Source organism: Ruditapes philippinarum, unplaced genomic scaffold (genome assembly GCF_026571515.1).
Source record: "Ruditapes philippinarum isolate M1 unplaced genomic scaffold, ASM2657151v2 ctg9009_1_1_1_1, whole genome shotgun sequence".
NCBI lineage: Eukaryota > Metazoa > Mollusca > Bivalvia > Venerida > Veneridae > Ruditapes > Ruditapes philippinarum.
Genome location: NW_026859968.1, coordinates 5,574 through 22,973, shown reverse-complemented (window position 1 = coordinate 22,973; position 17,400 = coordinate 5,574). Strand labels below are relative to the sequence as shown.

The 17,400-nt window shown below is 34.3% G+C and overlaps 1 protein-coding gene across 2 annotated transcripts; it reads left to right on the top strand.

The window, feature by feature from the left end:
* The first annotated feature begins 573 nt into the window (after positions 1 to 573).
* LOC132758449 (uncharacterized) lies at positions 574 to 16,734 on the top strand. 2 transcript variants are annotated; one of them, XM_060750124.1, is made up of 3 exons: positions 574 to 931; positions 9,338 to 9,532; positions 11,612 to 16,734. In XM_060750124.1, exons 1-3 carry the CDS (start codon positions 685 to 687, stop codon positions 12,310 to 12,312), a joined length of 1,143 nt encoding a protein of 380 aa, XP_060606107.1. In that variant the 5' UTR covers positions 574 to 684; the 3' UTR covers positions 12,313 to 16,734. The 2 variants fall into 2 exon arrangements, with proteins under 2 accessions (XP_060606107.1, XP_060606106.1); XM_060750123.1 differs by having other exon boundaries at positions 576 to 970.
* Positions 16,735 to 17,400: the final 666 nt, after the last annotated feature.

Sequence of the window (17,400 nt, the reverse complement as noted above, 5' to 3'; positions counted from 1 at the left end):
CATGAAAATATTCCCAGTACTTTTTGCGTTATGGCGGGATCCAGTTTTGTGGACGGACGGAGTTATCGGACTGACAGACGGACGGACTGACGGACGTTCTCACAGGACAGTAATTATGTGGCTACTCTATTGTTCTCCCTATTGTTCTTTTTAGCCACACAAAAGAAAATAACCACATAAAAGCATTACGGAATGAATGACATCAAAGAGAAAGAACAGTTACCTATTGTCCCTCTAGCCACATAATTACTCTCCTGTGAGTGCGGATGGACAGACCTACGGAGGGTAACCGGTAGAGGACTAATATGGTGTAACTGTATAATAAACTTTTAATATGATTTAATAAATCATTATTTAAGGAAGTGTGTACGCGTTATTGTAAATAAAAAATATTCCGAAACCATCAAACAATAAAAGAAACTTGGTCAGAAAAAATACAAGTCTATTTCTTTTTTAATTTCCTAAAAAAACTTATATAACATGAAACAAATCTGCAACAAAGTGCAGGAGTTAGATAATTTTTACTAATGACACTTATGACAGGTGGTCTCGGTTTTTCTATAGGCAATCCTGAAACCCCCTTCCAGATCATGGGCTGCTCAGCCACTGTAAATTATCCGGCATTAGATACCGTGCAATGCCGTAGACCGGTGACCGTCGATAAGTTGGCTTCTCAATCTCAAAATGGCGGCAAAAGAAAGTTTACTTCAATATTTAATGAAATATGAAAATGATGACCGTAAAGACTGTGCTGCAATCTACGATCCCGCTTGCCCAGTTTTGATTAATTTTTGTGATGCCTCAGCGAAAGGGAAAAGATTTCCGGAATCCACAGTCGATTTTTCTGTCTGTGCAGGTTTTCCACTCGCTTGTTTTCAGCTCATCAGTCTGAGAAAATTGCTTTCTTACCTACAAGGAAAAACTGAAGCCAGTGAGGATATTTTAAGATTAGAAAATTTCATTGCAATGAGTAAGTTTTTCTCATCCTAAAATGTTATAAATTGGCACCAAATTCCAAGCTAAAAATAACTTGATATGAACATTAATTATCCATGTTCTTTAAAAATTAAATGAATGGGAGTGGCTAGCCGTACAGGCCCTTATGGCTAGCCAAAAGTTAGCCAGGATACACTGTTTTGTCTAGCCTTATGGCACTTTTCAAAATAATATGAATTTATTATTATATTAACAGATTAAATTTAATATACTGGTATGCGAGCAGTTCCCGTACAGAAGCAGTACCCGTATTTTTCATTTAAACGCTTGATTTTTACTTGAATTCTTCAAAAAATCATTTCAAATCAAGCAGATGCATAAACGAGACAAAATCTAAGTGTCAGTTCGGCAGCACGTATAAAAAGTCTCATTTTAAATCACTTTCACCTGTGCGTTGTCAAAACGTGACCTTGTTTTCTCTGGGGGATTCCGTCCTTGCGCGCATGCGCAAAAATACTGACACGTGAGGCCTGTTAAAGGGTTTTCCACTGATACCACCTGTTTACAGATAAGTAGGCAATGTGATGAAAACTTCTTTAATTATCAGAATTTTGGCCAATATTACAATATTTAATAATTTTATGGCTTTGATGCGTAAAATATCATGCATACAAGCATGCTATTGCATGTGAATGCGTTGGGGTAACGGTACCGGGTGATAGATACCAGCGTTTAATCTACGCTCTATTTCCTGAATTACATCTAGTTATCTCTTAGAAAATGCTCTGTTCAATAATTATAAATGAAAAATAGGTCCAATATAACAAACTTGTATTTATAATTATAATGGGTTAAATTTTATGTACGGGAACTACTTCTCTTCAAACAAAAAAATGGATAATTTCGGTACCCCATATGAGGCCTCATAACTAAGGGTTGTTCTATGTTTAGAACATCATGGAATTTCCATAATTTGTGTGACGAGCTGAATATTGATATGTAACATTCAAATTGTGGTGAGTGAGCGTAATAAAAAATAATGTTTATGTCACTACGATTTTTGTACGGGAACTGCTCGCATGCCAGTAGTCAAATTTAATGCATAATTTATTTTGTGTTTTCAAATGAGTATTTTAATGAATAACCCGCATATGTTTATTTAATAAAGATGTTCTGCCTTTTGTAAAAAAGATGCAAACAAAGGAAATGCAAGCGTTGTCGCCTTGATAAAAGTCATACACGCCATAATTTTAGACTAATTTCCGGGACACTTCATGTGGAGGTGGGGCATTGATCAGCAAACATATTTTTTTAATTAATTTACATAGTGGCATACAACCTATATTACCGGTATTGGATCAGTCACAGAATAGAATAAAGCTATGTTAAGAAAGGACATTTAGCCTTGTCATTAACCTGAAGCAGTAGATTTCATCACCTCATATTTAGCTGTAATTTTCACAGTGTTTGACCACTAATAAACTGCCTGCAGACGGATTAAATTTATACTGGCCAGTTGTTAATTACAGTGTATGACACCTTCGCTCAGGAAACCCCAGGGGGTAAATAATTAATCTTTTAATTGATCAAAATTATTGCCGATAATTGTTTGTTGGAAGGGGCACATAGATATACCAATCAAAGGATTAGTGTCACCATTGCAATGTTGTAAGGGGATAATCTTTCATTATTAGCGTTCTAGACTAGTTTATAAAAACTTGACAATAAAATTATATAAAAATGTAAAATTTCTTGCTTCATAGTAGATTATTTTAGAATTTTTTTTACCGGGACTAAAAACATCTTCGGGCACCTCTGGGACAGACACCTTATTTCCGGGACTTTCCCGGACATCCGGGACGTTATGGCATGTATGTAAAACAGGGCTTGAGCTAGGGGGCGACTTGGGCGAAGAAGTCGCCTTTGCATCAGCAGGGCTCACGCTGTCGGTCGCCATAGTCGCCATTTGCGATTATTTTATAAGATTGGCGATTATTTTTGCATTTTGGCTACAAAATCTGGCGATTATTTTTTACTTCCAACAGTGTTTATATAAGGTGTAAAAATCGAAAATGAATGCAGAAGGCCCAATTAACACCAGCGGGGTGCATTTAATTGAGTGTCAACTTTTTACCGGTCACGTGCTGCTAACTATATGCCCGAGGTGATAAAATACATGCGAGATGTATAATTGTATAAGTACTTTAAAGATATTGTCCAGCATTTATAATAGCCATCAAATATCCGTCAATTAGCCACAAAAATCGTTTTAAAATTGATAAACTGGATATTGGCTTACCTAAAAATTACCGTGAATTCCAGTAATTGCAAATTTTGATTTTTTTTTTGTTTTAAGCTACTTGACTAAATCGCCAGTGGAAAACAATGGTAAAATATTTAAAAAGTATTAAATTCCAAACAACTATTTGCACAACAACCAAAATTGTGAATATTTCTTCAGAAAACAGGAAAAATCCGATTGTCACATATTTTCGCGACACCGATAATTTTGATATTTATTTAAACGTGAAATAAGCTATGTTCTGTTTAAAAATCTTTACTACTATGGCAGTAAATTTGTATTACATTGGTGATGATGATATTTTTCAGTTAATTATTCAGAAAAAAGGCTGCATTCTGTGAATGAGTTTGCAAACTTGTGTTATTTCTATAGGCTAATATGACCTAGATCTACTCCAGTTCTGTGTGAAATGTGGAAATTGACAGTGGTTATAGCTGACAAAATTTGATTAGAACAAACAAAAAAAGTTGTCTGATAACGGCATTATGTAAAGTTATAATAAATCTTTAATATTATTCTTATACAGTAATTATACTAATTATGACGTTTTTATTCTGTTCTATAATAACAATTAAAGTTGTGGTTCTATTTAAAAAAAAGGTAGTTATCAATATACACAAATGTATCAGTTTATTTGAGAATCCTTATAAAACTGAAAGATATAAATTTATGTAATGTTTATTTAATCAACTGCTTATGTTGTTAATCGCTAATTCGTGAATAGTCCGCTGAACTTTTGGCTATTATTTTTTTAAGTTAAAATTATTGGCTATTATTTTATTTGAGCCAGTGTGAGCCCTGCATCAGCGACTTCACCTTAAACAAACTTCAAAGCAATTTTGAAGTCGCCTGATTTTTTTGTGATCTGTCATACTTTTTTACGATGCTAGGTCTGTTAACAATTTATTTACTTCTCAATTACAACCAATTACCGTTAATCCGCTAGTTAAAAACGCGTGTCAACATCAACAAAGTCTAATACACGCCGCAAGGCAAGAGTTCACTATGTATATCATTCTCATTATGTATTCATGCGATTGTCGAATCAGAACGCGCGTTGTATCTGAGACAGTTTGCATTGACCAATCAGCGACACACAAACATACTGCAGCTTATTGTTGACATTTACACAAAATGGTGACAGATTCAATCAATTGTCGCCGATTGCATGATTAAAGACACCTGCATATACATAATTGTTGATAATTGTTGCAGTGTTTTGACGAGTAAAGATAAACACTGCCCAACATCTTAAAGGTGTGAATATGTTCGAAAACTCGATTGTTAAAAACTTTTCGGAGCACTAATCTGTTGAAATTATGTGAAGATTTGTATTTATATTTTCTTAGTACACTGAACTCCGTAAAGTTAATACGCTGATTATACAAAATTAAATGTCTCTAACATTCTGGCTTGTGGGCAAATCAATTAAGGAAAATTGTGGATGATGACCAGTCTGACTCATTGCCAATGGCAAGTGGCACTGCTCTGCCCTGAATATTGTTACCAACTAAACATACTCACAAAATGTATACAGGATGTGCATGGGTGCAAGTTTTCAGGCATATGCCTGAAGCTCAGTTTTTTGTGTGACAAATTTCATCATGTTTGACTATTAGATTATGTAGGAAAATGATCATGAATAAAGGTTTTCAAGCTTTTCCAAATATCAACTTTCACTCATGTAATATTGTGTTTGCTATTGGTATACATTTATGTAAAGTAGATTTATAGTAGAATTGTTTATTTGAGAAGTGTTTCTTATTTCTTTATTGGTGTGTAAAGTTTCATAGCTTATAATTCTCCAGATGACGCCTAATATGTCTCCCAACTTCTCCCTAAAGTCTCCTCACTTCTCCCTAAATCAGCTGGAGGGAGAAGTCATTTCTCCCTAAAATTTTGACCTAGCTCAAGCCCTGAAAAGTGTTAATGTAACATGACGCATGATATATTCAGTCTTCGAAATTAGCACTCGCTCGATCGCCCTGGCGAGTAAATAATAAATTCGGGCGACTAAAAAACCCAATTGTGCTCGACCGTCTGGCGAGTAAAATTTCCAATCACGAAATTCATTAAAGTGGTGTTCAACCGCACACTTTTTGCCACGTCACTACTGTTTCTTGGCTTACTTCTATTAGCCATGTAAAGCAAGTAATTTATTGGGAACCAACATTGTTTATGTTCCGTTTTCCATATCGTAGTACATGTACATGTAACCGTGAAAAATGATTTTCATGTACAGCAGGGAATAACAATAAAATAAATTATGACACAAGACTTATATTGGATTTCCTTTTGTTTCTTTTATTTACCTTCAGCATTAAAGATAAGAAAAATACATCAAAATTTGAAAAATTTATTTGGGCTAATAAAGTTGGTTTCGGGTATGTTACTGGCCCGAATGGCTAGTAACTTCAAAATGTTAATTTCGAAGACTGTACTTTTAGTACATTTGTGTATGCAAAGTTATAATTATGATTTAATAATAAATAAAAAGTTAGAATGTTGTTGTTTTTTAATTTATGCTTATCATGATTTGTTGTTTTATTTGTATGAAAGATAAATTATTAAATCTTTTTTGTTTTTAAATAAGCACATTGAATAAATAATCATAATGGCCGACATAGCTTGTTTTCGTCGATTTTCAAGAATAAACGCATTCCCACTAGAACCCTTCCATGGGTCATGTGTTTATGTGTTAAATTGTATTTTTAAATAGACAAATAATTGAAAAAATCAATCATGAGCTTTAAAAACCAAAATTTTTCTGTTTTTAAATATCCAAATTTAAAAAAACACAATTTAATTAGCCCCAAATTTTAAGCCTATTTCTAAGGCTTTTACAGGGGCTGACAATTTAGAATTTTTAAAAGCCCTTTTATGGAAAAATACAAAAATTTCCTTTTAAAGATGGACAAATTTTACTTTTAAAATTACACAATTACCAGACCCCCAAAATATATTTGATTGCTTTGCACTGAATAAATGACAGCTCTATTGTTAATTGGATATGGGGGTGACTGGAACGTGCCCAACAATGCTCTATTAAGTGTACAGTTTATACATAACCTAAAACACAAGATTTGCTTGAGTGAGACTAAAAAAAGGATTGGAGCACCACACTAAATACCGTATTCCGGTATATACCGGACAAGGCGCTTGAATGATAAAATGCTAAAATCTTGACTTTTTACCCAACGGAATGAACTTTAACAGGTCTAATTCATCTTTTCACACCGAGTTAAGTAAGATAATGAAGGAAAAATGTAAAAATCGGCGAAAAAAACGATATTTGTCTATTTTGTGATCATGATTTCTGCAAGCGTCTAGAAGTACTGCTCCAATCCTGTATTGAGTTAAATCCGATTTGCTTCTGGTTTTGGTTCGTTAAATTTGTTAAAATGTTTTAAAAAACTGATTATGAAAATTTGTAGTGGTCGATTGCATCGGTGAGGTTCTGTTGCATCAGGGAAATTCATATTGAAAATCACACCCAAAATGCATGACGAGTAGCATACCACCCAGGACGAGTGGTTCTGAAATTTTTATTCAATCCCTGAACTGTTATGATGTCAGTGTCTATTCTAGGACGCGTGGTTTCAGGTGTCAAGCTATTTTTTCAAAGATTGTTCAGATTTTGGAAACATGTGCATGACAATCCCGCATCTGAATTGATAAAAATTTTAAAAAAGCATAAAATGTCTGGTCGGCCTATTTGTTTACATGAACACTGGAAACTAAAGGGAGGTAATTGTGAGCTAAATAAAATCAATATTTTCGTTGAAATAGACTAGTTGATGGGGACAACCCTTGGTGCCATTAATGAATATTTTCGTTAAAAAGATACCATTGGTTGAATGTGTTGACGCATGAAAGTTGATTACAGAGTGCAGACAAATCATTTTATAAAAGAATAATATATTTCTTTCCTAAACCAGGCGTTGATCAAGCGTTGCACTTGCAGGGCACCCCTTGTTTTGAAAATCCTCGCAGGGCACCCCTTGTTTTGAAAAGCCGCCCTAATTGTTTTTGATGAGGGGGGAAATTCCTCCCTATTTTTGAATTTCTAGAATAGACACTATGACGTCATGGTAAAAAAATCAATTCCATGATAACTTTTATGTATGTGAGGAAATAAAAATGGGTGCCCAGGAACAAAATTTTTTTGTTTTAATTTAATCAACATGGATCTTCATCAAGTTACTAAGTTACTGTTACTTTAAGTCAAAGGATTTACAAAAATTCTTTCCTTTCAGAATGGGCAGAATTACATGTATGGTTTATTTTTAGCTCACCTGTCACAAAGTGACAGGGTGAGCTTTTGTGATCGCTTTTCGTCTGGCGTCCGTCCGTCAGCCGTCCGTCCGTAAACTTTTACTTTAAATGACATCTCCTCATAAACCACTAAGCAAATTTCATCCAAACTTCACAGGAATGTTTCTTTGGTGGTCACCTTTAAAAATTGTTCAAAGAATTTAATTCCATGCCAAACTCTGGTTGCCATGGCAACCGAAAGAAAAAACTTTAAATATCTTCTTTTAAAAAACCGTAAGAGCTAGAGCTAAGATATTTGGCATGAAACATCTTCTAGTGAGTGTCTACCAAGTTTGTTCAAATAAAAGCCCTGGGGTCAAATTGGCCCCGCCCCAGGGGGTCATTGATTTTCCCTATATGCATATAGTAAAAACTTAAAAAATCTTCTTTTAAAGAACCCAAAGAGCTAGAGCTAAGATATTAAGCATGAAACATCTTCTTATGAGTGTCTACCAAGTTTGTTCAAATAAAAGCCCCGGGGTCAAAATTGGCCCGGCCCCAGGGGGTCATTGATTTTCCCTATATGCATGCATATAGTAAAAACTTAAAATATCTTCTTTTAAAGAACTCAAAGAGCTAGAGCTAAGATATTTAGGATGAAACATGTTCTAATGGGTGTCTACCAAGTATGTTCAAATAAAAGCCCTGGGGTCAAAATTGGCCCCGCCCCAGGGATCATTGATTTTCCTTATATGTGTATAGCAAAAACTTAAAAATCTTCTTTGAAAAAACCCAAATAGCTAGAGTTTAGATATATAGCATGAAACATCTTCTAGTAAGTGTCTACAAAGTTTGTTCAAATAAAAGCCCTGGGGTCAAAACTGGCCCCGCCCCAGGGGTGTCATTTATTAACTATATGTGTATAGTAAAAACTTAAAAAATCTTCTTTTAAGAAACCCAATGAGCTAGAGCTTAGTTATTTGGCATGAAACATCTTCTAGTGAGTGTCTACCAAGTTTGTTCAAATAAAAGCCCTTGGGTCAAAATTGGCCCCGCCCCAGGGGGTCATTGATTTTCCCTATATGCATATAGTAAAAACTTAAAAAATCTTCTTTTAAAGAACCCAAAGAGCTAGAGCTAAGATATTTAGCATGAAACATCTTCTAATGAGTGTCCACCAAGTTTGTTCAAATAAAAGCCCCGGGGTCAAAATTGGCCCCGTCCCAGGGGCTCATTTAATTTTCCCTATATGCATATAGTAAAAACTTAAAGAGTCTTCTTTTAAAGAACTCAAAGAGCTAGAGCTAAGATATTTAGCATGAAACATGTTCTAATGGGTGTCTACCAAGTATGTTCAAATAAAAGCCCTGGGGTCAAAATTGGCCTTGCCCTGGGGGTCATTGATTTTCCTTATATGTGTATAGCAAAAACTTAATAATCTTCTTTGAAAAAACCCAAATAGCTAGAGTTTAGATATTAAGCATGAAACATCTTCTAGTAAATGTCTACAAAGTTTGTTCAAATAAAAGCCCTGGGGTCAAAACTGGCTTTGCCCCAGGGGTGTCATTAATTAACTATATGTGTATAGTAAAAACTTAAAAAATCTTTTTTTAAGAAACCCAATGAGCTAGAGCTTAGATGTTTAGCATGAAGCATCTTCTTATGGGTGTCTACCAAGTTTGTTCATATAAAAGCCCTTGGGTTAAAAATTGGCCCTGCCGGTGGGGGGGGGGGGGGGGGGGCTTTATACAGATGAGCGACTTCAGGGCCATCATGGCCCTCTTGTTTGTTTAACATAAAGAGTAAGATTTAGAATAATTAGAATTATTGTAATTTTAATTTCAGAAGAGCATGAAGAGTGTCTTCTTTCATTAGTTACTCAGCAATATAATAAATACAACATACAAGTTATTCTTGCTGCCCACTTGTTTGGACCATTGGCTGGTAGTTACAAGATTGGAATCAATGGCTTCCCAAAGAATGCAAGATGTCCTAGATGTAACAAAGATATTAGTGAAGCAGTACAAAATACATCACTTGGTAATATATATTTTTCTCTTATTTGTTGCATTTATATTGTTTAGACCTTAAAACAGAGTAATTAGCCCTAAATAGTCCTTTAATAGTGGATTACTGCACCTGTTTTAGTGTAAATATTAACATCAGCAGAATCAGGAAGACCCATGTAAAGACAGAGCCTGCAGGGTGAGGGATTTAATAAGTACAAGGGCTTCTCCTGTTGTTAATGCATGAAAAAATATGCATTTATAAGCACTATTCTTGTATAAAAGTATTCTTTTGCGTTTTATTTATTTGTTTTTTGTATAAAGAAAGCAGATTTGTCATGCTTTCAACGTGCTAGTGCAATGACATTTGACAGTTGTGGGATGATAATGAAATTTAGGGGGCTGTTATTGCAGTAAGCTATTTTTACACTGTCTATTTTGTGTCATGAGTATTAAAAAAGTGAGCAACAGCCCACTCATGTTTGTGCGAGGTAATCGTAAACACATGCTTTCTTCTCTGTTAATTTATACCTGCTGCAAGAACTTAGAACAAAGATTTCTGTATTACCGTATACCCCCGTTCAAACGCCCCCCCTCTAATAAAACCCCCCCCCCCCCCCCCCCCCCTTCAGGCAAAAAAAAATTTTTTTTTGTTCCAAACAGAAATTGACAAAATAATATGAAAAGTCCTACCTTAATCTGATGATAATCCAAGTACCATAAATCAAAATCAGAATTTTAAACACAAACACTTCCTTAAACTGCTTATTTAATAATAAACATTCAACAATTTGAACAAAAAATCCATGTACCGGTATTTTATTAAGTTTCGGCAACACGTGCAGCAGTGACATCATCCGATAACTTGATTGTACATGCGATGCGTACATGACTTGTGTCAAGCGTGTGTATACCGTTAGGTAGAATCAGCTGATTTAAACCGCTGGCTATTTACACTACCTAGCTTTACATAGAGTGTACACGTACAGGGGTCGACTCAAACGTTAGTTTAAAGGTAGTAACTGGAAGCTGCTGGAAGAGGGGGCGTTTAAAAGGGACCGGTAAAAATTGGGAACTTTGTTTTGGTAAAATGTAACGCCCCCGGGGGCGTTTAAACGGGGGTATAAGGTATCTGTTGTGGAATAGTATACAATTTTTACCAGTATTTATGTATGGTAATAATATTTACAAGGTTTTTTAAGTTAACAGGTAATACATGTTTGCTTGACAATTTATGCTCACCAGGCAATATATGTTAAACAATCAATATACATGTATATTCACCAGGTATTGTAATTATGTTTACATGTACCAAGCAATATACATGTATGTTTACTAAACAAAATATGTTTACCAGGCAATGTATGTTTCCCAGGCAATGTATGGTTACCAGGCAATGTATGGTTACCAGGCAATGTATGGTTACCAGGCAATGTATGTTTACCAGGCAATGTATGTTTACCAGGCAATGTATGGTTACCAGGCAATGTATGTTTACCAGGCAATGTATGTTTACCTAGCAATGTATGTTTACCAGGCAATGTATGGTTACCAGGCAATGTATGGTTACCAGGCAATGTATGTTTACCAGGCAATGTATGTTTACCAGGCAATGTATGTTTAACCTAGCAATGTATGTTTCCCAGGCAATGTATGGTTACCAGGCAATGTATGGTTACCAGGCAATGTATGTTTACCAGGCAATGTATTTTACCAGGCAATGTATGGTTACCAGGCAATGTATGTTTACCAGGCAATGTATGTTTACCTAGCAATGTATGTTTACCAGGCAATGTATGTTTACCAGGCAATGTTTGTTTACCTGCCAATGTATGTTTACCAGGCAATGTTTGTTTACCTGCCAATGTATGTTTACCAAGCAATGTATGTTTACCAAGCAATGTATGTTTACCTGCCAATGTATGTTTACCAAGCAATTTATGTTAACCAGGCAATGAATGTTTACCTGGCAATGTATGTTTTCCAGATAATGTATGTTTACTCAGTAATGTTTGTTTATGAAGCAATGTATGTTTACAAGGCATTATATGTTTACCAAACAATGTATGTTTATGAGGAAATGTATGTTTACCAAAGAATATCTGTTAACTAGGTAATGGAGATGTATGGCATGGATATGACGATATACTTGTGAATAGATGTTTAGTCAAGATAGGGACTGAAGACAATAAAGTTGATGGAATTGATGAACCAGAGGATGAAAGTGGAGAAGAAGAAAGTTCAACTTCAGATGAATGTTATGTGTCAGATAGTGTTGTTAAAAATGATGCAAAAGGTTATCAAACTATGTCACAGGCATTGGCACAAACAATTGTTAATGCATTTTCAGAAGTGAACAAGAATTCAGAGTTGTCGTGTTCCTTTATACCATCATTTATTGCAACATGTAAAGATATTCGAATAACTATGTATAACTCTGGATTTGATAGTCTGATAATGTCCAGTAATATGAAAATCTTTATGTCTCATGATAACAAAACAATCTTAAATATTTCAACTATTTTGAGTGTATGGTATGCCTTGAATTATGACAACTTTTTTGACAAAGTTGTTGAAGGGGATGAACTCTTTCCACAATTCCATTCTGAGATTCTATACAAAAAGTCAAATTTCAAAGAACAAGCAGGTGAAATGTACGAGATATACAAGGAAAAGTGCACCAAACCTATGACAGAAACAAAAAGAGACCAAGATGTTGTATTTAAAATATCAACTGAAAGTTTTACTGGTCCTTTAAACTCTCTAATTAAAGAATCGATTTTATCGCTAAGAAGTGTTGTAAAGCAGAATTAGCTAGAGGTTGGTCATGTGACAGTCATGTGACAGTCTGTATGCTTTTGTTCATTGATCATGCTGTAACAACTTCTACATTTTAAGCTGACCTGAGTAAAGCTGAGAGGGAACTGTTAATATCTTATTCTGATTGGTGTTCGTCTGTTGGTATCCACAATTCTTTAAATAACTTCTTATTTGAAGTTAAAGATAAAAGAACTTCACAGGAATGATCAATTGGTTGTCCTTTACAGAAGATGCTAAAAGACCACATTCCATGCAGAATTCTGGTTACCAAAGGAATTTTTATAGAAAAATTCTTGTCATTAATATTAAGTAAGTTATGAAACTTAGATATATTTGTAATGTAGGATATTAAGTATGATTTTTATTGATATTGTTTTAAAAATTTACTGAAAACCTTGCTCTGTAAAAATAGTTTTTGAGAAATAATAATGATAGTATTTCTGAGTCATGATGGGTCTTTAAAGAAATAGTGGTTAGCAAAATATGTTAGCAATAGCAAACGTGTTATATAAATTAGCTAGAGAACATATTATTTTCTATTGATAAGTTTTGATGCAGGGTAACAGTTTTATAAACTGATTATAAATGAATTTAAAAAACCAAAATGCTTTTTAGCTGGATTATTCCAAGAATAGTATGGACATCTTACTCACCTGAGTGTCAGTGTTGTCATTGGTGTAACACTTAGGTTAAAGTTTTGCATGCAACATCATATTTCATGTTAATTCTTACATTATCCAGGCCCTTATTTTACTATCAAGCACTGAGAATAGCCAAGCACTCTGTCCTAATGACAGCTCTTGTTGGAACGATGTTTTTAGCTCGACTATTTGCATAATAATCGAGCTAATGCAATCACCCATTTGTCAGCTTCTGCGTCCCTGTTGTTCAGTTTTTTCCCGTAAGCTGGTATCTCCATAACTACAGAAGGGAATGGATTTAAACTTCACACACTTGTTCTCTGTGATTATCTAAGATGATTGACACAAGTCCCATAACTCTGATTTGATTTTTTGCATAATTATGCCCCTTTTTCGACTTAGAAATTCTAGGTTAAGTTTTTGTTTGTAAGATTGTATCTCCATAACTACTGAAGGGTTTGTGCCTTTTTTGGAACAATTTTATGCATTCATAATAATAAAGCAGTGATTTTATGCATTCATAATAATAAAGCAGTGATTAACTTGATAAAACATCTTAATAACAAGCATTTTATACTCAATGAAACACCCTTGTGACAACTTTTCGAATAGTCAAGCGTTACTGTCCTCTGACAGTTCTTGTTTGTAGACAAAGTTTGTATAACAGTATAGAGCAGGTGTTAGATATGCCAATATTTTACAATCATGTGTAATATTAGGTTATTATACATTATTGAGTACAATTGTTCTATTGGACAAGTACACAGCTGTAAAACATATATAAGACAAGGCATAAGCTGAGTTTGATATAGGTTTTGCAGCTGTGTATGAGTCCAATAAAATCAGTATTGTTCTCAAAAGTGTATAATGACCTCTTTTATTTTATACCAACATTTTTATGCCCACGCTATATAATGGCTGGGGCATATAGTGTTGCCCTGTTCCAACATTCCGTCCTTCTGTCATTCTGTAATTCCATCATCAACAGTTTCTGTTCATTATCTTAGTTACACCGTCGCACACATTTAACTCAAATTTGATATATGGATATATCATGAGAAAATACAGGTCAAGTTCGAATTTGGTCGTGGTCCAATGATTTTTGACAGAGTTATGCCCCTTGATGAAATTTTCAGTTTCCGTTCACTATCTCCACAATGGTATTACACATTCAACTCAAATTTGAAATATGGATAAGTCAAAGGAATGCCCAGAGTTATGCCCCTTTCACTTTGAAAAAAAGGAAATTTTCAGTTTCCGTTCATTATCTCCCCAATAGGTGTACATATTCAACTCGAATTTTGTAACATCTGGATATGTCATAAAAATACACTGGTGAAGTTCGAATTTGGTCATTGTTTGATGATAGCTGACAGAGGTATCCCTCTTGATCTATGAAAAAATCAGAAATTTTTAGTTTCCGTTCATTATCTCCCCAATGGTTGAACACATTCAACTCAAATTTGACATATACATACATCTTAGGAATAAGCAGTTCAAGTTCGAAATGTTGTGGTTCAATGATTTTGAACAAAGTTATCTCTCTTGAATGTTGGAAAAAAATTGAATATTTAGCTCACCTGTCTCGCTTTTCGTTAGTCGTCCGTCCGTCGTCCGTAAACTTTTACTTTAAATAACATCTCCTCATAAACCACTTAGCCAATTTATCAAAACTTAACAGGAATGTCCCTTTGGTGGTCACCTTTGGAAATTGTTCAAAGAATTTAATTCCATGTAGAACTCTGGTTGCCATGGCAACCAAAAGAAAAAACTTTAAATATCTTCTTTTAAAGAACCCAAAGAGCTAGAGCTTAGATATTTTGCATGAAACATCTTCTAGTGAGTGTCTACCAAGTGTGTTCAAATAAAATCCCTGGGGTAAAAATTGGCCCCGCCCCAGGGGGTCATTGATTTTCCCTATATGCATATAGTAAAAACTTAAAAAGTCTTCTTTTAAAGAACCCAAAGAGCTAGAGCTTAGATATTAAGCATGAAACATCTTCTAGTGAGTGTCTACCAAGTTTGTTCAAATAAAAGCCCTGGGGTCAAAATTGGCCCCGCCCCAGGGGGTCATTGATTTTCCCTATATGCATATAGTAAAAACTTAAAAATCTTCATTGAAAAAACTCAAATAGCTAGAGTTTAGATATAAGGCATGAAACTTGTCCTAATGGGTGTCTACCAAGTTTGTTCAAATAATAGCCCTGGGGTCAAAATTGACCCACCCCGGGGGACATTGATTTTCCTTATATGTGTATAGCAAAAACTTAAAAAATCTACTTTGAAAAAGCCTGAATAGTTAGAGTTTAGATATTAAGCATGAAACATCTTCTAGTAAGTGTCTACAAAGATTGTTCAAATAAAAGCCCTGGGGTCAAAATTGGCCCCGCCCCAGTGGTGTCATTGTTTTTAACTATGTGTGTATAGTAAAAACTTAAAAAATCTTCTTATAAAAACCCAATGAGCTAGAGCTTAGATGTTTAGCATGAAACGTCTTCTAATGGATGTCTACCAAGTTTGTTCAAATAAAAGCCCTGATATTTAAACTTGCCCTGCTCTGGGGGCCTATATACAGGTGAGTGACTTCAGGGCCATCATGGCCCTCTTGTTAGTTTCAGCACTCATACTTTTGTAGAAATGTATGTATTGTAGTCATTATTTTGGCTACAAATATGCAATGTGCAATTTACAAAATTCAGGTTAACACTGAATAGTTTCAGTACCTTGAACTTTGTATAAAAATGGTTTATTTTTAAGATAAGAACCTAAACCATTTCAATAACAGTTTTTTAATAAACAATAAACAAAATCACATCTGTAAAAACTATTCATACATACATATACAAAAGCTTGACCATGTTGTATTTACAAACAAATGAAGACATTTGCTAAAAAGTCTAATCAAATCTAATCTAAAAAAACAGTCCACAAGATTTTAAATATACAAACTGAAATCACTTGCTACATTGTCTTTCATTATTTTAATGCTTTTCACAATAACTAAACCATAATAGAATAATAGTACTATTGATATCAAACTATATCCTGTCTTTTATCCTGTTAAAGTGCCACTAATATTGACAATTTTAAGCTGTTTTTATTCTTTTCAATTTCCTAGCATTTTCATTAGCCTCACTTTTCCTTTTCTAACCGGTTCTTGACACAATCTGGTTTTTAAATCTTACCAAGTTTGCCAGTTTTTTAGCTTTTTTCATCTTAAATAACTGAACAGGGGTGCTTACATTCTCTTTATGTTTTTTCAAATCTTCTAACCTTTTGTTTTGTAAGTATTTTCTATAAGTGTCATAGGCATTAATGCAAAGGGATTTCATGCTGTTGTTAACAATTGTGTCTGTGCTCTTTACATTCTTTTTCCTTAATGCAGTTTTGACTATTGCTACTGCTTCATAATTTACAATAGTTAACTTTTTCTGTCTTTCTCCACATATCATCCATAATTTTGAAAGATGATTCAAACAAAGGCCCACTGAAAATACATAATGCAGTCTTCACAAGCTTTTGCATTATTGGGTAGCGCACTTCATTGAAAATGGTAAGAGAGAAGACCTTTGACCAATACATGGTGTCTGTTCTGTCATCTTCCTTGTAGTCTTGTGACAGATCCTCCACGTATCTGTCTATATTATACTTGTCTACTTCCACTGACAATTGGTGTTTTCTTCATGTGTAAGGACATTGGGTAATTAAGTTGAAATGTCCTTAAATGACACAGCTGTTTTGTTATGTCCTACCATATGGGGGTCTAACACTGACATGAGGCGTATAGTTTTGTTGTCAAGTGGTAGCTGGAGAAGTTTTTTAGCAGCCATGATATACCCTGTTTGTAGAGGACCATACAAACCTTATTCAGGTCTGCATAGGCATACTTGCCTACATTCAAGTCTTTGTCCGATTTTTGGATATCTCTATCCATTAAAAGTTTCCTTACACTAGAATTAGGAATTTATTCTGGCTTTATGAAAAAGCTGAATAATTCTGTCGTAACATTATACATACGTCTGTGTAGGGTGTGAATGAGTGGTTTCTCTTAGAAGAGTGATCTTTATAAGTGTTTCCCTCTTTTGTTGAAACAGGAGGTTAAGGATCTGGTCTTTTCTGTCACTGCTTGTTGCTGACTTTTGTTGTTTTTCTTGTGCTATTTGAGAAAGAGTAATTGCTACTTGAGTTGCCTCGGAAACTTTTCTTCTTTAAATATTTACTGATACTAGACCTGAAAAACAGATGATTAAGTTTAAATAGCACTAAACCTTGATAAAAAATGAAAACTTTCAATATTTTATCTGTTAAAGATTTATTTTTGAAACATTTTAATGTACTGGTTATCGTTGAAATTAAGGTATTATTAAATTGATGACTAGGTAATTTACATATATATGCTTAACAAAAATATTAACAGTTTAGTGGATCAATTTTAATTGAT

Excerpts from the sequence above, each read along its gene's own strand:
- LOC132758449 (XM_060750123.1), top strand. The coding sequence starts at position 685 with ATGGCGGCAAAAGAAAGTTTACTTCAATATTTAATGAAATATGAAAAT. Across the intron at positions 971-9,337 it reads AGAAAATTTCATTGCAATGA|AAGAGCATGAAGAGTGTCTT; the intron begins GTAAGTTTTTCT and ends TTTTAATTTCAG. Across the intron at positions 9,533-11,611 it reads AGTACAAAATACATCACTTG|GTAATGGAGATGTATGGCAT; the intron begins GTAATATATATT and ends TCTGTTAACTAG.